Below are 21,677 nucleotides of genomic sequence, written 5' to 3'. Positions count from 1 at the left end.
GCTACATACACACTGCCTCAGACAGCTAACTAACACTGCTACATACACACTGCCTCTGACAGCTAACTAACACTGCTACATACACACTGCCTCTGACAGCTAACTAACACTGCTACATACACACTGCCTCAGACAGCTAACTAACACTGCTACATACACACTGCCTCAGACAGCTAACTAACACTGCTACATACACACTGCCTGAGACAGCCAAGTAGAAACAGCTAGCTAACACTGCTACACACACGCACACTCAGAGCTCTCACATATGAGCCTCAGACCTCACAGAGCACTGTGAGCATGCCATGCTTCACGTGCACACTCCCTCCTCCCACCCTGTCACTATCCTTCACTTGCACTCTCTCCCTGTCAAGCCCCCCCGGCTGTCCCTCTATGTAGTGGTCAATTGGAATCAGTAGAGCTAGAAGAGACGATGGACACAGAAACAAAGAGACACACAAACAGGCAGACACAGAGACAGACAGGCAGACACAGAGACAGACAGGCAGACACAGAGACAGACAGGCAGACACAGAGACAGACAGGAAGACACAGAGACAGACAGGCAGACACAGAGACAGACAGGAAGACTTAGAGACAGACAGGCAGAGACAGGAGAATCATGGCTGTGCTGCTGCAGAGGGTTAACTAATAACAAGTCATGTTGGGGATGAGTGTGTGAGTCATTGTGTGACAGGAAGACAGACAGGCAGACACAGACAGGCAGACACAGACAGACAGGCAGACAGACACGCAGACAGACAGACACTTACCCTGGTCGTATATGCAGCCTCGGCATCATCCTCCAGGACTCTGGACAGGCCAAAGTCAGACACCTTACACACCAGGTTGCTGTTGACCAGGATGTTACGCGCCGCCAGGTCCCGGTGCACGTATCCAATGTCACACAGGTAGCGCATGCCTGACGCCATACCACGCAGCATCCCAACCAGCTGGATCACTGTGAACTGGCCATCGTTCTTCTACAGGAAGAAGAGGGAGGAAAAGCTCAGAGTACATCCCTAATGACACACCATTCCCTTTATAATGCACTACCTTTGACCAGGGACACCCCATTCCCATTATAATGCACTACCTTTGACCAGGGACACACCATTCCCTTTATAATGCACTACCTTTGACCAGGGACACCCCATTCCCATTATAATGCACTACCTTTGACCAGGGACACCCCATTCCCATTATAATGCACTACCTTTGACCAGGGACACCCCATTCCCATTATAACACACCAGGGAACCCTATTCTCATTATAACACACCAGGGACACCCCATTATCATTATAACACACCAGGGACACCCCATTCCCATTATAACACACCAGGGACACCCCATTCTCATTATAACACACCAGGGACACCCCATTCTCATTATAACACACCAGGGACACCCCATTCCCATTATAACACACCAGGGACACCCCATTCCCATTATAATGCACTACCTTTGACCAGAGGACACCCCATTCTCATTATAACACACCAGGGACACCCCATTCCCATTATAACACACCAGGGACACCCCATTCCCATTATAACACACCAGGGACACCCTATTCTCATTATAACACACCAGGGACACCCCATTCCCATTATAACACACCAGGGACACCCCATTCCCATTATAACACACCAGGGACACCCCATTCCCATTATAACACACCAGGGACACCCCATTCCCATTATAATGCACTACCTTTGACCAGGGACACCCCATTCCCATTATAATGCACTACCTTTGACCAGGGACACCCCATTCCCATTATAATGTACTATTCTTGATCGGGGGCACACACTCTATTCCCCAATGGGCCCTGGTCGAAAGTAGTGCACTGTAAAGGGATTGTAAAAGGGAATGGGGTGTCCCTGGTCTAAAGTAGTGCAAGGTAAAGGGATTGTAAAAGGGAATGGGGTGTCCCTGGTCTAAAGTACTGCAAGGTAAAGGGATTGTAAAAGGGAATGGGGTGTCCCTGGTCTAAAGTACTGCAAGGTAAAGGGATTGTAAAAGGGAATGGGGTGTCCCTGGTCTAAAGTACTGCAAGGTAAAGGGATTGTAAAAGGGAATGGGGTGTCCCTGGTCTAAAGTACTGCAAGGTAAAGGGATTGTAAAAGGGAATGAGGTGGCATTTGGGACCTTGAGGAAGGTGTCTAGTGATCCACATGGGTGTCTAGTGATCCACATGGTTTACCTTGAGGAAGGTGTCTAGTGATCCACATGGTTTACCTTGAGGAAGGTGTCTAGTGATCCACATGATTTACCTTGAGGAAGGTGTCTAGTGATCCACATGGTTTACCTTGAGGAAGGTGTCTAGTGATCCACATGGTTTACCTTGAGGAAGGTGTCTAGTGATCCACATGGTTTACCTTGAGGAAGGTGTCTAGTGATCCACATGGTTTACCTTGAGGAAGGTGTCTAGTGATCCACATGGTTTACCTTGAGGAAGGTGTCTAGTGATCCACATGGTTTACCTTGAGGAAGGTGTCTAGTGATCCACATGGTTTACCTTGAGGAAGGTGTCTAGTGATCCACATGGTTTACCTTGAGGAAGGTGTCTAGTGATCCACATGGTTTACCTTGAGGAAGGTGTCTAGTGATCCACATGGTTTACCTTGAGGAAGGTGTCTAGTGATCCACATGGTTTACCTTGAGGAAGGTGTCTAGTGATCCACATGGTTTACCTTGAGGAAGGTGTCTAGTGATCCATTCTCCATGTACTCCGTGATGATCATCACAGGTTTTGCTGACAAAAGAATAGAGAATAATATCATATCAAACAGATGAGCGATACATCACCGCTGCAATGGAACCTCATAGACAATAAACACAGCATGTATTAACACAGACAATATACACAACATGTATTAACACAGACAATATACACAACATGTATTAATACAGACAGTATACACATGTATTAACACAGACAATATACACAACATGTATTAATACAGACAATACACACATGTATTAATACAGACAATACACACATGTATTAATACAGACAGTATACACAGCATGTATTAACACAGACAATATACACAACATGTATTAATACAGACAATACACACATGTATTAATACAGACAATACACACATGTATTAATACAGACAGTATACACAGCATGTATTAACACAGACAATATACACAACATGTATTAATACAGACAATATACACATGTATTAATACAGACAATATACACAACATGTATTAATACAGACAATACACACAACATGTATTAATACAGACAATACACACAACATGTATTAATACAGACAATACACACATGTATTAATACAGACAATACACACAGCATGTATTAATACAGACAATATACACAACATGTATTAATACAGACAATATACACATGTATTAACACAGACAATATACACAACATGTATTAATACAGACAATATACACAGCATGTACAGTTGAAGTCGGATGTTTACATACACTTAGGTTGGAGTCTTTAAAACTCGTTTTACAACCACTCCACAAATGTATTGTTAGCAAACTATAGTTTTGGCAAGTCGGTTTGGACATCTACTTTGTGCATGACACAAGTAATTTTTCACAATTGTTTACAGACAGATCATTTCACATATAATTCACTTTATCACAATTCCAGTGGGTCAGAAATGTACATACACTAAGTTGACTGTGCCTTTAAACAGCTTGGAAAATTCCAGAAATGATGTCATGGCTTTAGAAGCTTCTGATAGGCTAATTGACATCATTTGAGTCAATTGGATGTGTACCTGTGGATGTATTTCAAGGTCTACCTTCAAACTCCATGCCTCTTTGCTTGACATCTTGGGAAAATCTAAATATATCAGCCAAAACCTAAGAAAACAATGTAGACCTCCATAAGTCTGGTTCATCCTTGGGAGCAATTTCCAAAAGCCTGAAGGTGCCACGTTAATCTGTACAAACAATAGTACGCAAGTATAAACACCATGGGACCACGCAGCCGTCATACCGCTCAGGAAGGAGATGCGTTCTGTCTCCTAGAGATGAACGTACTTTGGTGCGAAAAGTGCAAATCATTCCCAGAAGAACTGCAAAGGACCTTGTGAAGATGCTGGAGGAAACAGGTACACAAGTATCTATATCCACAATAAAACAAGTGCTATATCGAGATAACCTGAAAGACCGCTCAGCAAGGAAGAAGCCACTGCTCCAAAACCGCCATAAAAAAGCCAGACTACTGTTTGCAACTGCACATGGGGAAAAAGACCATACTTTTTGGAGAAATGTCCTCTGGTCTGAGGAAACAAAAATATACATTTTTGGCCATAATGACCATCTTTATGTTTGGAGGAAAAATGGGTAGGCTTGCAAGCCGAAGAACACCATCCCAACCGTGAAGCATGGGGGTGGAAGCATCATGTTGTGGGGGTGCTTTGCTGCAGGAGGGACTGGTGCACTTCATAAAATAGATGGCTCATGAGAAAGGAAAGTGATGTGGATATATTGAAGCAACATCTCAAGACAGTCAGGAAGTTAAAGCTTGGTCGCAAATGGGTCTTGCAAATGGACAATGACCCCAAGTATATTTTCAAAGTTTTAGGAAAATGTCTTAAGGACAAAGTCAAGGTATTGGAGTGGCCATCACTAAGCCCTGACCTCAATCCAATAGAAAATGTGTGGGCAGAACTGAAAAAGCGTGTGTGAGAAAGGAGGCCTACAAAGCTGACTCCATTACACCAGCTCTGTCAGAAAGAATGGGCCAAAATTCACCCAACTTATGGGAATCTTGTGGAAGGCTACCCGAAATGTTTGACCCATGTTAAACAATTTAAAGGCAATGCTACCAAATACTAATTGAGTGTATGTAAACTTCTGATCCACTGGGAATGTGATGAAAGCTGAAATAAATCAATCTCTTTACTATTATTCTGACATTTCACATTCTTAAAATAAAGTGGTGATCCTAACTGGCCTAAGACAGCAAAACTTTACTAGGATTAAATGTCAGGAATTGTGAAAAACTGAGTTTAAATGTAATTGGCTAAGGTGTATGTAAACTTCCGACTTCAACTGTATTTTTACAGACAGAATGACATGAAATAAGACGTACTCTTGGTGACCACGCCTTCCAGGTGGATGATGTTTGGATGATCAAACTGTCCCATGATGGACGCCTCCCCTAGGAAGTCCCGCCGTTGTCGTTCTGTGTAACCTGCCTTCAGGGTCTTAATGGCTACTGGGAACTCCTTCTTACCAGGCAGACGAAGGGGTCCACTACACACCTCCCCGAACTCACCTGGAAAAGAAACACCGTTAACCAGAACACATCCTGGAAAAGACACACACACACCTCCCCGAACTCACCTGGAAAAGAAACACAGTTAACCAGAACACATCCTGGAAGACACACACACACACACACACACACACACACACACACACACACACACACACACACACACACACACACACACACACACACACACAACACACACACACACACACACACACACACACACACTCCACTCACCAGCTCCAATGACTCTCTCAATGGTGATGCAGGAAACATCGATCTCCTTGGCGAACTCATGGACGGCCTGGTTGGGGTCCTCATAGGTGTGGGGGTCTACATACGTACGCACCCCCGGGTACATAACTAGAGAGAGAGAAGACATACTCATAAGTGTGGGGGTCTACATACGTACGCACCCCCGGGTACATAACTAGAGAGAGAGAAGACATACTCATAAGTGTGGGGGTCTACATACGTACACACCCCCGGGTACATAACTAGAGAGAGAGAAGACATACTCATAAGTGTGGGTTCGATATACGTACACACCCGTCGGGTGCCTCATTGCCTGTATCCGCTACGGTGCCGCAGTCAAACGACCACCCCTCATCACTGTCAAACGCTCCCTAAAACACTTCTGTGAGCAGGCCTTTCTAATCGACCTGGCCCGGGTATCCTGGAAGGACATTGACCTCATCCCGTCAGTTGAGGATGCCTGGTCATTCTTTAAGAGTAACTTCCTCACCATATTAGATAAGCATGCTCCGTTCAAAAAATGCAGAACTAAGAACAGATACAGCCCTTGGTTCACTCCAGACCTGACTGCCCTCGACCAGCACAAAAACATCCTGTGGCGGACTGCAATAGCATCGAACAGTCCCCGCGATATGCAACTGTTCAGGGAAGTCAGGAACCAATACACGCAGTCAGTCAGGAAAGCTAAGTCCAGCTTCTTCAGGCAGAAGTTTGCATCCTGTAGCTCCAACTCCAAAAAGTTCTGGGACACTGAAGTCCATGGAGAACAAGAGCACCTCCTCCCAGCTGCCCACTGCACTGAGGCTAGGGAACACGGTCACCACCGACAAATCCATGATTATCGAAAACTTCAACAAGCATTTCTCAACGGCTGGCCATGCCTTCCGCCTGGCTACTCCTACCTCGGCCAACAGCTCCGGCCCCCGCAGCTCCTCGCCCAAGCCTCTCCAGGTTCTCCTTTACCCAAATCCAGATAGCAGATGTTCTGAAAGAGCTGCAAAACCTGGACCCGTATAAATCAGCTGGGCTTAACAATCTGGACCCTCTATTTCTGAAACTATCCGCCGCCATTGTCGCAACCCCTATTACCAGCCTGTTCAACCTCTCTTTCATATCGTCTGAGATCCCCAAGGATTGAAAGCTGCCGCAGTCATCCCCTCTTCAAAGGGGGAGACACCCTGGACCCAAACTGTTACAGACCTATATCCATTCTGCCCTGCCTATCTAAGGTCTTGAAAGCCAAGTCAACAAACAGGTCACTGACCATCTCGAATCCCACCGTACCTTCTCCGCTATGCAATCTGGTTTCGAGCCGGTCACGGGTGCACCTCAGCCACACTCAAGGTACTAAACGACATCATAACCGCCATCGATAAAAGACAGTACTGTGCAGCCGTCTTCATCGACCTTGCCAAGGCTTTCGACTCTGTCAATCACCATATTCTTATCGGCAGACTCAGTAGCCTCGGTTTTTCGGATGACTGCCTTGCCTGGTTCACCAATTACTTTGCAGACAGAGTTCAGTGTGTCAAATCGGAGGGCATGTTGTCCGGTCCTCTGGCAGTCTCTATGGGGGTGCCACAGGGTTCAATTCTCGGGCCGACTCTTTTCTCTGTGTATATCAATGATGTTGCTCTTGCTGCGGGCGATTCCCTGATCCACCTCTACGCAGACGACACCATTCTATACACTTTCGGCCCGTCATTGGACACTGTGCTATCTAACCTCCAATCGAGCTTCAATGCCATACAACACTCCTTCCGTGGCCTCCAACTGCTCTTAAACGCTAGTAAAACCAAATGCATGCTTTTCAACCGATCGCTGCCTGCACCCGCTGCCCGACTAGCATCACCACACTGGATGGTTCCGACCTTGAATATGTGGACACCTATAAGTACCTAGGTGTCTGGCTAGACTGCAAACTCTCCTTCCAGACCCATATCAAACATCTCCAATCGAAAATCAAATCAAGAGTCGGCTTTCTATTCCGCAACAAAGCCTCCTTCACTCACGCTGCCAAGCTTACCCTAGTAAAACTGACTATCCTACCAATCCTCGACTTCGGCGATGTCATCTACAAAATTGCTTCCAACACTCTTCTCAGCAAACTGGATGCAGTCTATCACAGTGCCATCCGTTTTGTCACTAAAGCACCTTATACTACCCACCACTGCGACTTGTATGCTCTAGTCGGCTGGCCCTCGCTACATATTCGTCGCCAGATCCACTGGCTCCAGGTCATCTACAAGGCCATGCTAGGCAAAGCTCCGCCTTATCTCAGCTCACTGGTCACGATGGCAACACCCATCCGTAGCACGCGCTCCAGCAGGTGTATCTCATTGATCATCCCTAAAGCCAACACCTCATTCGCCGCCTTCGTTCCAGTACTCTGCTGCCTGTGACTGGAACGAATTGCAAAAATCGCTGAAGTTGGAGACTTTTATCTCCCTCACCAACTTCAAACATCAGCTATCTGAGCAGCTAACCGATCGCTGCAGCTGTACATAATCTATTGGTAAATAGCCCACCCATTTTCACCTACCTCATCCCCACAGTTTTTATTTATTTACTTTTCTGCTCTTTTGCACACCAATATCTCTACCTGTACATGACCATCTGATCATTTATCACTCCAGTGTTAATCTGCAATATTGTAATTATTCGCCTACCTCCTCATGCCTTTTGCACACATTGTATATAGACTCCCCTTTTTTCTCTACTGTGTTATTGACTTGTTAATTGTTTACTCCATGTGTAACTCTGTGTTGTCTGTTCACACTGCTATGCTTTATCTTGGCCAGGTCGCAGTTGCAAATGAGAACTTGTTCTCAACTAGCCTACCTGGTTAAATAAAGGTGTTCTCAACTAGCCTACCTGGTTAAATAAAGGTGTTCTCAACTAGCCTACCTGGTTAAATAAAGGTGTTCTCAACTAGCCTACCTGGTTAAATAAAGGTGTTCTCAACTAGCCTACCTGGTTAAATAAAGGTGTTCTCAACTAGCCTACCTGGTTAAATAAAGGTGTTCTCAACTAGTCTACCTGGTTAAATAAAGGTGTTCTCAACTAGCCTACATGGTTAAATAAAGGTGTTCTCAACTAGCCTACCTGGTTAAATAAAGGTGTTCTCAACTAGTCTACCTGGTTAAATAAAGGTGTTCTCAACTAGCCTACCTGGTTAAATAAAGGTGTTCTCAACTAGCCTACCTGGTTAAATAAAGGTGTTCTCAACTAGCCTACCTGGTTAAATAAAGGTGTTCTCAACTAGCCTACCTGGTTAAATAAAGGTGTTCTCAACTAGCCTACCTGGTTAAATAAAGGTGTTCTCAACTAGTCTACCTGGTTAAATAAAGGTGTTCTCAACTAGCCTACATGGTTAAATAAAGGTGTTCTCAACTAGCCTACCTGGTTAAATAAAGGTGTTCTCAACTAGTCTACCTGGTTAAATAAAGGTGTTCTCAACTAGCCTACCTGGTTAAATAAAGGTGTTCTCAACTAGCCTACCTGGTTAAATAAAGGTGTTCTCAACTAGCCTACCTGGTTAAATAAAGGTGTTCTCAACTAGCCTACCTGGTTAAATAAAGGTGTTCTCAACTAGCCTACCTGGTTAAATAAAGGTGAAATAAAAATTTAATAAAAAAAAAAAAAAAAAAATAGTGCATTCAGAAAGTGTTTCAGACCCATTGACTTTTTCCACATTTTGTTATGTTACAGCCTTATTTTAAAATTGATTCAATAATTGTCTTCCTCATCAATCACAATAACACATCATGACACAATAACACATCATGACACAATAACACATCATGACACAATAACACATCATGACACAATAACACATCATGACACAATAACACATCATGACACAATAACACATCATGACACAATAACACATCATGACACAATAACACATCATGACACAATAACACATCATGACACAATAACACATCATGACACAATAACACATCATGACACAATAACACATCATGACACAATAACACATCATGACACAATAACACATCATGACACAATAACACATCATGACACAATAACACATCATGACACAATAACACATCATGACACAATAACACATCATGACACAATAACACATCATGACACAATAACACATCATGACACAATAACACATCATGACACAATAACACATCATGACACAATAACACATCATGACACAATAACACATCATGAAAAAGCGAAAACAGGTTTAAAAACAGAAATACCGTGTTTTTTTGTGTATTTTTTTGTTTTCGATCTTGTCTGCGACTTCCCAACGAGCTCAGGAGGCAAAGGTCGAGTCAAACATCCTCCGAAACATGCTTCTTAACACACACCCACTTAACCCGAAAGCCAGACGCACCAGGATTGGACATGATTTGGAAAGGCACACCTGTCTATTTAAGGTCCCACAGTTGACAGTGCATGTCAGATCAAAAACGAAGCCATGAGTTCGAGGGAATTGTCCATAGAGCTCCGAGACAGGATTGTGTCGAGGCACAGATCTGGGGAAGGGTACCAAAACATTTCTGCAGCATTGAAAATCCCCCAAGAACACAGTGGCCTCCGTCATTCATTAATGGAAAAAGTTTGGAACCACTAAGACTCTTCCTAAAGCTGACCGCCCTGCCAAACTGAGTAATCTGGAGACAAGGTCCTTGGTCAGTAGGAGGTGACAAAGAACCTGATGGTCAGTCTGACAGAGCTGTAGCATTCCTCTGTGGAGATGAGAGAACCTTCCAGAAGGACAACCATCTCTGCAGCACCCCACCAATCAGGCCTTTATTGTAGAGTGGACAGACGGAAGTACAATCCTCAGTAAAACGCACGTGACAGCCCACTTGGAGTTTACCAAAAGGCACCTAAAGACTCTCAGACCATGAGAAACCAGATTGTCTGGTCTGATGAAACCAAGATTGAACTCTTTGGCCTGAATGTCAATTGTCACGTCTGGAGGAAACATGGCACCATTCCTACGGTGAAGCATGGTGGTGGCAGCATCACGTCTGGAGGAAACATGGCACCATTCCTACGGTGAAGCATGGTGGTGGCAGCATCACGTCTGAAGGAAACATGGCACCATTCCTACGGTGAAGCATGGTGGTGGCAGCATCACGTCTGGAGGAAACATGGCACCATTCCTACAGTGAAGCATGGTGGTGGCAGCATCACGTCTGGAGGAAACATGGCACCATTCCTACGGTGAAGCATGGTGGTGGCAGCATCATGCTGTGTGAATGTACTTCAGCTGCAGGAATTAGGAGACTAGTTAGGATTTAGGCAAAGATGAACGGAGTAATGTACAGAGCGATCCTTGATCGTTCAGGACCTCAGACTGGGGCGAAGATTTACCTTCCAACAGGACAACGACCTAAGCAAACAGCCAAGACAACGCAAGAGTGGCTTCGGGACAAGTCTTTGAATGTCCTTGCGTGGCCCACCCAGAGCTCAGACACAAACTCGATCGAACATCTCTGGAGAGACCTGAAAAAAGATGAAGGGATACTTCCCATCCAACCTGACAGAGCTTGAGAGGATCTGCAGAGAAGAATGGGAGAAACCCCCCAAATACAGATGAGCCAAGCTTGTAGTGTCATACCCAAGAAGACTCAAGGCTGTAATCACTGCCAAAGTTGCTTCAACAAAGTACTGAGTAAAGCGTCTGAATACTTATGTAAATATGATATTTCCGTTTTTATTTTAAAATAAAATACATTTGTAAACATTTCTACAAACCATTTTTCCTTTGTCATTATGGGGTATTGTGATGTCATTATGGGGTATTGTGATGTCATTATGGGGTATTGTGATGTCATTATGGGGTATTGTGATGTCATTATGGGGTATTGTGCATAGATTGATAAGGGGGGTAAAACAATGTAATCCATTTTAGAATAAAGCTGTAAAGTAACAAAATGTGGAAAAAGTGAATGGGTCTGAATGCTTTTCGAATGCACTGTACATATGGATCCCTGGGAACATAACTAGAGAGAGAAATTAGATACTTGTGGGGGTCAATATACAGTACCTTTCAAAGGTTTGGGATCACTTAGAAATGTCATTGTTTTCCATGAAAACATACACAAAATTAGTTGCAAAATGAATAGGAAATATAGTCAAGACGTTATAAATAATGATTTTTAATTGAAATAATAATTGCGTCCTTCAAACTTGGCTTTTGTCAAAGAATCGTCCATTTTGCATCAATTAGAGCCTTGCAGACCTTTGGCATTCTAGTTGATAATTTGTTGAGGTAATCTGAAGAGATTTCACCCCATGCTTCCTGAAGCACCTCCCACAAGTTGGATTGGCTTGATGGGCACTTCTTACGTACCATACGGTCAAGCTGCTCCCACATCAGCTCAACAGGGTTGAGATCCGGTGACTGTGCTGGCCACTCCATTATAGACAGAAAACCAGCTGACTGCTTCTTCCCTAAATAGTTCTTGCATAGTTTGGAGCTGTGTTTTGGGTCATTGTCCTGTTGTAGGAGGAATTTGGCTCCAATTAAGCGCCGTCCACAGGGTATGACATGGCGTTGCAAAATGGAGTGATAGCCTTCCTTCTTCAAGATCCCTTTTACCCTGAACAAATCTCCCACTTTACCACCACCAAAGCACCCCCGGACCATCACATTGCCTACACCATGCTTGACAGGTGGCATCAAGCACTCCTCCAGCATATTTAAATGCATCTCACGAATGTTCTTCTTTGTGATCCAAACACTTCTAACTTAGATGAGTCTGTCCATAACACTTTTTTCAATCATCCTCTGTCCAGTGTCTGTGTTCTTTTGCCCATCTTAATCTTTTAATTTTATTGGCCAGTCTGAGATACGGCTTTTTCTTTGCAACTCTGCCTAGAAGGCCAGCATCCCAGGGTCTCCTCTTCACTGTTGACGTTGAGACTGGACAGAGGAACTCTGCCTAGAAGGCCATCATCCCAGGGTCTCCTCTTCACTGTTGACGTTGAGACTGGACAGAGGAACTCTGCCTAGAAGGCCAGCATCCCGGTCTCCTCTTCACTGTTGACGTTGAGACTGGACAGAGGAACTCTGCCTAGAAGGCCAGCATCCCAGGGTCTCCTCTTCACTGTTGACGTTGAGACTGGACAGAGGAACTCTGCCTAGAAGGCCATCATCCCAGGGTCTCCTCTTCACTGTTGACGTTGAGACTGGACAGAGGAACTCTGCCTAGAAGGCCATCATCCCAGGGTCGCCTCTTCACTGTTGACGTTGAGACTGGACAGAGGAACTCTGCCTAGAAGGCCATCATCCCAGGGTCTCCTCTTCACTGTTGACGTTGACACTGGTGTTTTGCGGATAATATTTAATGAAGCTGCCAGTTGAGGACTTGTGAGGAGTCTGTTTCTCAAACTAGAAACTCTAATGTACTTGTCCTCTTGCTCAGTTGTGCACCGGGGCCTCCCACTCCTCTTTCTATTCTGGTTAGAGCCAGTTTGCACTATTCTGTGAAGGGAGTAGTACACTGCGTTGTACGAGATCAGCAGTTTCTTGGAAATTTCTCACATGGAATAGCCTTCATTTCACAGAACAAGAATAGACTGACGAGTTTCAGAAGAAATGTATTTGTTTCCGGCCATTTTGAGTCTGTAATCAAAACCACAAATGCTTTATAGCTTCTTTAATCAGAACAACAGTTTACAGCTGTGCTAACTTAATTGCAGAAGGGTTTTCTAATGATCAATTAGCCTTTTAAAATTATAAACTTGGATTAGCTAACACAACGTGCCATTGGAACACAGGAGTGATGGTTGCTGATAATGGGCCTCTGTTCGCCTATGTAGATATTCCATAAAAAATCTGCTGTTTCCAGCTACAATAGTCATTTACAATATTAACAATGTCTACACTGTATTTCTGATAAATTTTAAGTTATTTTAATGGAAAACAATTAGCTTTTCTTTCAAAAACAAGGACATTTCTAAGTGACCCCAAACTTGTGAACGGTAATGTGTATATATGTCAGAGCGGCATTGGACTAAGATACAGTGGCATAGTATATGGGGTGGCAGGTAGTCTAGTGGTTAGAGTGTAGACGTGGCAGGTAGCCTAGTGGTTAGAGTGTAGAGGTGGCAGGGTAGCCTAGTGGTTAGAGTGTAGAGGGGGCAGGGTAGTCTAGTGGTTAGAGTGTAGAGGAGGCAGGTAGCCTAGTGGTTAGAGTGTAGAGGTGGCAGGGTAGCCTAGTGGTTAGAGTGTAGAGGGGGCAGGTAGTCTAGTGGTTAGAGTGTAGACGTGGCAGGTAGCCTAGTGGTTAGAGTGTAGAGGTGGCAGGTAGCCTAGTGGTTAGAGTGTAGAGGGGCAGGGTAGTCTAGTGGTTAGAGTGTAGAGGTGGAGTAGTAGAGGAGGCAGGTAGCCTAGTGGTTAGAGTGTAGAGGTGGCAGGGTAGCCTAGTGGTTAGAGTGTAGAGGGGGCAGGGTAGTCTAGTGGTTAGAGTGTAGAGGAGGCAGGTAGCCTAGTGGTTAGAGTGTAGAGGTGGCAGGTAGCCTAGTGGTTAGAGTGTAGAGGAGGCAGGTAGCCTAGTGGTTAGAGTGTAGAGGTGGCAGGTAGCCTAGTGGTTAGAGTGTAGAGGAGGCAGGTAGCCTAGTGGTTAGAGTGTAGAGGTGGCAGGTAGCCTAGTGGTTAGAGCGTAGAGGTGGCAGGGTAGCCTAGTGGTTAGAGTGTAGAGGAGGCAGGTAGCCTAGTGGTTAGAGTGTAGAGGAGGCAGGTAGTCTAGTGGTTAGATTGTAGAGGTGGCAGGGTAGCCTAGTGGTTAGAGTGTAGAGGAGGCAGGTAGCCTAGTGGTTAGAGTGCAGAGGTGGCAAAGGGACAAGCCTAGTGGTTAGAGTAACCCACAGTAGAGGAATTTGTTCAGGTAGCCTAGTGGTTAGAGATGTGATGCAGTATAGAAGGCAGTATAGCATATGAGATGGGGGTGGTTAGAGTATATACATATGAGATGGGGAGGCAGGTAGCCTGAGTGGTTGCAGTATAGCAGTATATACATATGAGAGGTGGCAGGGTAGCCTAGTGGTTAGAGAATACAGTATATACATATGGATGGGCGGCAGGGTGGGGGAGCCTAGTGGTTGAGATGGAGAGAGCGTTGGACTGAGATGGGTGTAAGTATAGGAAGGTTACTAGTAACCAGGAAGGTGATGCAACCCATATGAGATGGGTGATGCAGAGCTGACAAGGTACAAATCTGTCGTTCTGCCCCTGAACAGGCAGTTAACCCACAGTTCCTAGGCCGTCATTGAAAATAAGAATTTGTTCTTTAACTGACTTGCCTCGTAAAATAAAGGTAAAATAAAAAATAAAATATACATATGAGATGGGGATGCAGTATAGAATACAGTATATACATATGAGATGGGGGATGTAGTATAGAATACAGTATATACATATGAGATAGTATAGAATACAGTATATACATATGAGATGGGGGATGCAGTATAGAATACAGTATATACATATGAGATGGGTGATGCAGTATAGAATACAGTATATACATATGAGATGGGGATGCAGTATAGAATACAGTATATACATATGAGATGGGTGATGCAGTATAGAATACAGTATATACATATGAGATGAGTAATGCAGTATTTACACACAATTAAAGTGACTAAGATACCGTAGAATAGTATAGAGAACAGTTTATATATATATGAGATGAGTAATGCAAGACGCGGAGACATGATTAAAGTGGCTAGTGTTTCATTTCCTTGAAGTGGCCAGTGATTCCTAATCTATGTCTATAGGCAGCAGCCTCTGATGTGCTGGAGATGGCTGTTTAACAGTCAGTGGTGTAGGATACAATACACTGTGTGCGTGCGACTTACTGTGGCCGTTGTGGAAGTGTATCTTCTCTTCATCAGGTTCCTGCTTGGCCTTGCTGTAGCCACACCGCCTGAGGGATTTACCACATACATGATGCTGTATTACTGTCATGTTACAACACACACATTGCGCACAAACTAAACCACAAATACACACAGGAGAGCAGAGATCCTATACGAGCTAAACCACACACAGGAGAGCAGAGATCCTATATGAGCTAAACCACACACAGGAGAGCAGAGATCCTATTTGAGCTAAACCACATACAGGAGAGCAGAGATCCTATACGAGCTAAACCACACACAGGAGAGCAGAGATCCTATTTGAGCTAAACCACACACAGGAGAGCAGAGATCCTATTTAAACCACACACAGGAGAGCAGAGCTAAACCACATACAGGAGAGCAGAGATCCTATTTGAGCTAAACCACACGCAGGAGAGCAGAGATCCTATTTGAGCTAAACCACACGCAGGAGAGCAGAGATCCTATTTGAGCTAAACCACACGCAGGAGAGCAGAGATCCTATATGAGCTAAACCACACACAGGAGAGCATTTGAGCTAAACCACATACAGGAGAGCAGGATTTGAGCTAAACCACACACAGGAGAGCAGAGATCCTATTTGAGCTAAACCACACGCAGGAGAGCAGAGATCCTATTTGAGCTAAACCACACACAGGAGAGCAGAGATCCTATTTGAGCTAAACCACATACAGGAGCGCAGAGATCCTATACGAGCTAAACCACACACAGGAGAGCAGAGATGCTATATGAGCTAAACCACACACAGGAGAGCAGAGATGCTATATGAGCTAAACCACATACAGGAGAGCAGAGATCCTATATGAGCACACACCTGCATTGCTTGCTGTTTTGGGTTTTAGGCTGGTTTTCTGTACAGCACTTTGAGACATCAGCTGATGTAAGAAGGGCTTTATAAATACATTTGATTTGAAGAGCACAGAGGTCCCAAATGAGCTAAACAACATACAGGAGAGCAGTGATTCCATCTCTCTCTCTCTCTGCTCTCTCTCTCTGCTCTCTCTCTCTCGGCCTCCGTTCTCTGCATAGGGAGCAAACATCCCTCTACAGTGGTGCTCCAAACAAACATCTGAAGTCAATATTATGACAAGATGGACCCGAGATAAAGCAGATGAAAAGTGAGGACATTGATTTTAAATCTGATCCTGTTCACACACAGTGCAGAGCTGCTCCAAATGCCATGACACCATCCATCATACAGGACACAGAGCCTGGAGCTGGGGACTGCGCTGGCTCAGGGTGTTTCTGAGAATATTGGGTTGGCATTTTGAAGGGCAGTCTGGTGATGGGGACTAGGCTTGCCTCCGTGGATGAGGGGAGTAAGGACAGGCACTTTGGAGGGCATCAACAGCAGTAGTATCCCAGGAAGACAGGACAGGGATGTGGTTGCCTGGGGATGAGTCAGTCAGTCAGACACAGTCGGAGGGAGAGGGTGGAAGATATAGCCTACTTCCCCTTCTATCACAGTTTAATTTCCCCCCGTAGTGACACAATTACATCAGTTTATTAATTAGCATTCTTATCACTCCATCTATTCCCTCATACCTCTATCCCCAACCCCCTGATTCACAAGCATATAACCACTATTATACTATATAACCACTAGAATACTATATAACCACCATTAAACTATAGAACCAGTAGAATACTATATAACCACTAGAATACTATATAACCACTATAATATAGACCCACATTACAATATATAACCACTATTATACTATATAACCACTAGAATACTATATAACCACTATTATACTATATAACCACTAGAATACTATATAACCACCATTAAACTATAGAACCACTAGAATACTATATAACCACTATAATATAGACCCACATTACACTATATAACCACTATTATACTATATAACCACTATTATACTATATAATCACTAGAATACTATATAACCACTATTATATTATATAACCACTATAATATAGACCCACATTACACTATATAACCACTATTATATTATATAACCACTATTATACTATATAACCACCATTAAACTATAGAACCACATTACACTATAGAACCACTAGAATACTATATAACCGCTAGAATACTATATAACCACTAGAATACTATATAACCACAATTATACTATATAGCCACTATTATACTATATAGCCACTATTATACTATATAACCACCATTAAGCTATAGAACCACATTACACTTTATAACCACTATTATACTATATAACCACTATAATATAGACCCACATTACACTATATAACCACTATTATACTATATAACCACTATTATACTATATAACCACTATTATACTATAAAATCCATATTAACCTATATATCCACTATATAACCACTATTATACTATATAACCACTAACAATACTATAGAACCACCATTATCGTTTAGCTCAGGTAACTGAGCTAAACGACTACCGCCCCGTAGCACTCACTTCCGTCATCATGAAGTGCTTTGAGAGACTAGTCAAGGACCATATCACCTCCACCCTACCTGACACCCTAGACCCACTCCAATTTGCTTACCGCCCAAATAGGTCCACAGACGATGCAATCTCAACCACACTGCACACTGCCCTAACCCATCTGGACAACAGGAATACCTATGTGAGAATGCTGTTCATCGACTACAGCTCGGCATTCAACACCATAGTACCCTCCAAGCTCGTCATCAAGCTCGAGTCCCTGGGTCTCGACCCCGCCCTCAGCAACTGGGTACTGGACTTCCTGACGGGCCGCCCCCAGGTGGTGAGGATAGGCAACAACATCTCCACCCCGCTGATCCTCAACACTGGGGCCCCACAAGGGAGCGTTCTGAGCCCTCTCCTGTACTCCCTGTTCACCCACGACTGCATGGCCACGCACGCCTCCAACTCAATCATCAAGTTTGCGGACGACACAACAGTGGTAGGCTTGATTACCAACAACGACGAGACGGCCTACAGGGAGGAGGTGAGGGCCCTCGGAGTGTGGTGTCAGGAAAACAACCTCACACTCAATGTCAACAAAACTAAGGAGATGATTGTGGACTTCAGGAAACAGCAGAGGGAACACCCCCCTATCCACATCGATGGAACAGTAGTGGAGAGGGTAGTTAGTTTTAAGTTCCTCGGCATACACATCACAGACAAACTGAATTGGTCCACTCACACAGACAGCATCGTGAAGAAGGCGCAGCAGCGCCTCTTCAACCTCAGGAGGCTGAAGAAATTCGGCTTGTCACCAAAAGCCCTCACAAACTTCTACAGATGCACACATCGAGAGCATCCTGTCGGGCTGTATCACCGCCTGGTATGGCAACTGCTCCGCCCACAACCGTAAGGCTCTCCAGAGGGTAGTGAGGTCTGCACAACGCATCACCGGGGGCAAACTACCTGCCCTCCAGGATACCTACACCACCCGATGTCACAGGAAGGCCATCAAGATCATCAAGGACAACAACCACCCGAGCCACTGCCTGTTCACCCCGCTATCATCCAGAAGGCGAGGTCAGTACAGGTGCATCAAAGCTGGGACCGAGAGACTGAAAAACAGCTTCTATCTCAAGGCCATCAGACTGTTAAACAGCCACTACTAACATTGAGTGGCTGCTGCTAACACACTGATTCAACTCCAGCCACTTTAATAATGGGAATTGATGGGAAATTATGTAAAATATATCACTAGCCACTTTAAACAATGCTACCTAATATAATGTTACTTACCCTACATTATTCATCTCATATGCATACGTATATACTGTACTCTAGATCATCGACTGCATCCTTATGTAATACATGTATCACCAGCCACTTTAACTATGCCACTTTGTTTACATACTCATCTCATATGTATATACTGTACTCGATACCATCTACTGTATCTTGCCTATGCTGCTCTGTACCATCATGATAAACTTTCTGCGACGAGGCTCAGGCATCTGAGGCGGAGGCTCGAATCAAATGAAGACTCTTCGTCAGCAACATTGCAACATCAAATGTCAAACTCGATATCTGATCCCCCTATCCGACTCCAGATAATGTAAATTCGGCGTGCCGTTGTGAACTACACACGTGTAGAGTGATGTGACTCCGTGTCTGATTTGACTCTGAGGGGATTTCCAGCCTTTCATAATAAATTCATTAGACCGCAGATCCCTCTGAAACCACGCCCACCCACCCTTTCATTGGCTGCAGCCAAAATGGCTGACAGTTAAGCCGTCCTGTCTCATTAGGGAGTAAAGTGTCTGTCTGTTTACCAGTTTTGTTGCACCTGAGACATTGTGGGTCAATCAACTGTCTCTTCTTCATTGAGAATATAGCAAACCTTTCTCATCTTTACAATATTTTGTTTCTAAATTCAATCAACTTCTTCTTCATCGTTCAGATAATTCAAAATTCAATAGTGATGTCAAATCACATGCTCAATTATCAGGTTCTATCACCCAATCATTCATTGACGACATTGGTTATGTGAGGAGAGAGACATTTTAGCGCCTGGGTACCAAAATCTTTCTGCACGTTAGTTACTCATTTCAGGAAGATAAGTGAAAATCACACGTCACTACTTCACAGGAGAGGCATTTGAACTTAAACATATTTTTTTGGGGGGGAGGGGAGCAGAAATGCCTTTCTGGAATATGTGATATTCATGTGCCTTAATAACAAGATTGTAAATATGAATAAACATGTTCAATTACCAGCCTAGTTGGTTTAGCCAGGGGCGGGTTTTCCCGGGGGGGCTTTACTTGGCTCATCGTGCACTAGCGACTCCTTGTGGCAGGCCGGGCGCTTGCAGGCTGACCTCAGTCGTTAGTTGAACAGTGTTTCCTCCTAAAACATTGGTGCGGGTGGGTGTTAAGAAGTGCTGTTTGGCGGGTCATGTTTCGGAGGATGTATGACTCGACCTTCGCCTCACCCGAGCCCGTTGGGGAGTAGCAGCAATGAGCCAAGATTGTAATTGAAATTTGGAGAAAACAGAGGTAAAATGTATAAAATGACTACCGGAAAGTCAGGGAAGGAGCAGGAGATTGCCATTTTTTGGTGTTTTTTAAATGTATTTACAAGATCAAATGTCAGTGGCCATTGGCCTATGGTGGTTGCAGTGTTTTTAAAGGAGGGCTACTGTGTGAGGGATCGGCTATATTTTAAGGAGGGCTACTGTGTGAGGGATCGGCTATATTTTAAGGAGGGCTACTGTGTGAGGGATCGGCTATATTTTAAGGAGGGCTACTGTGTGAGGGATCGGCTATATTTTAAGGAGGGCTACTCTGTGAGGGATCGGCTATATTTTAAGGAGGGCTACTGTGTGAGGGATCGGCTATATTTTAAGGGGGGCTACTGGGAGGCCAAAGATCTATCTAAAGTACTGAGGGCAAGGTCACAGCTAAGGCAAGATGGGTTCTATCTAAAGTATTGAGGCCAAGGCTATGGCAGGTTGGGATTTATCTAAAGTACTGAGGCCAAGGCTATGGCAGGATGGGATTTATCTAAAGTACTGAGGCCAAGACTACGGCAGAATGGGATTTATCTAAAGTACTGAGGGCAAGGCCACAGCTAAGGGAAGATGGGGTCTATCTAAAGTACTGAGGCCAGGACTACGGCAGGATGTGATATATCTAAAGTACTGAGGCCAAGACTACAACAGGATGGGATATATCTTATGGAGGTGCCTAGCATGTTGCAGTTACTCCTCTAGAGGCAGGAGTATAGGTACTCTCTCTTCCTCGCTCTTTATCTCTGGAATTCTAAATGGGGAATCTGACAGGCTTCAATTAAAAGGTTGCATCTCGGTTCAACGATACTGAGTGAAACAGAGAACATAACATCTCCACAAACAGCCCAGAGGAGTAGAGAAGCGCAATCACTTATTTCAGACAGTCAGCACCACTATCGTTGCTCTGCTCTCAATTCCCTGCCACAGAAACAGAAGACTGGTAAAACCCAGAAACAGTAGACAGGTGAAACCCAGAAACAGTAGACAGGTAAAACACAGAAACAGTAGACAGGTAAAACAGTAGACAGGTAAAACCCAGAAACAGTAGACAGGTAAAACCCAGAAACAGTAGACAGGTAAAACCCAGAAACAGTAGACAGGTAAAACCCAGAAACAGTAGACAGGTAAAACACAGAAACAGTAGACAGGTAAAACACAGAAACAGTAGACAGGTAAAACATAGAAACAGTAGACAGGTAAAACACAGAAACAGTAGACAGGTAAAACCCAGAAACAGTAGACAGGTAAAACCCAGAAACAGGTAAAACCCAGA

General features: G+C 44.2%; 1 protein-coding gene across 1 annotated transcript in view; it reads right to left on the bottom strand.

Moving 5' to 3' along the window:
* LOC115126250 (ephrin type-A receptor 5) overlaps positions 1-21,677 on the bottom strand; it is a 241,084-nt gene that overhangs the window by 66,433 nt on the left and 152,974 nt on the right. The window contains exons 9-13 of the mRNA XM_065007686.1: positions 15,392-15,459; positions 5,519-5,644; positions 5,099-5,284; positions 2,700-2,761; positions 774-983 (exon numbers count right to left, since the gene is read on the bottom strand). Of these exons, the coding sequence (XP_064863758.1) occupies positions 774-983; positions 2,700-2,761; positions 5,099-5,284; positions 5,519-5,644; positions 15,392-15,459 (652 nt within the window). The remainder of the gene's footprint in view (positions 1-773; positions 984-2,699; positions 2,762-5,098; positions 5,285-5,518; positions 5,645-15,391; positions 15,460-21,677) is intronic.

Source organism: Oncorhynchus nerka, linkage group LG22, assembly GCF_034236695.1.
Source record: "Oncorhynchus nerka isolate Pitt River linkage group LG22, Oner_Uvic_2.0, whole genome shotgun sequence".
Taxonomy (NCBI): domain Eukaryota; kingdom Metazoa; phylum Chordata; class Actinopteri; order Salmoniformes; family Salmonidae; genus Oncorhynchus; species Oncorhynchus nerka.
This window is presented reverse-complemented; position numbering and strand designations above follow the sequence as displayed.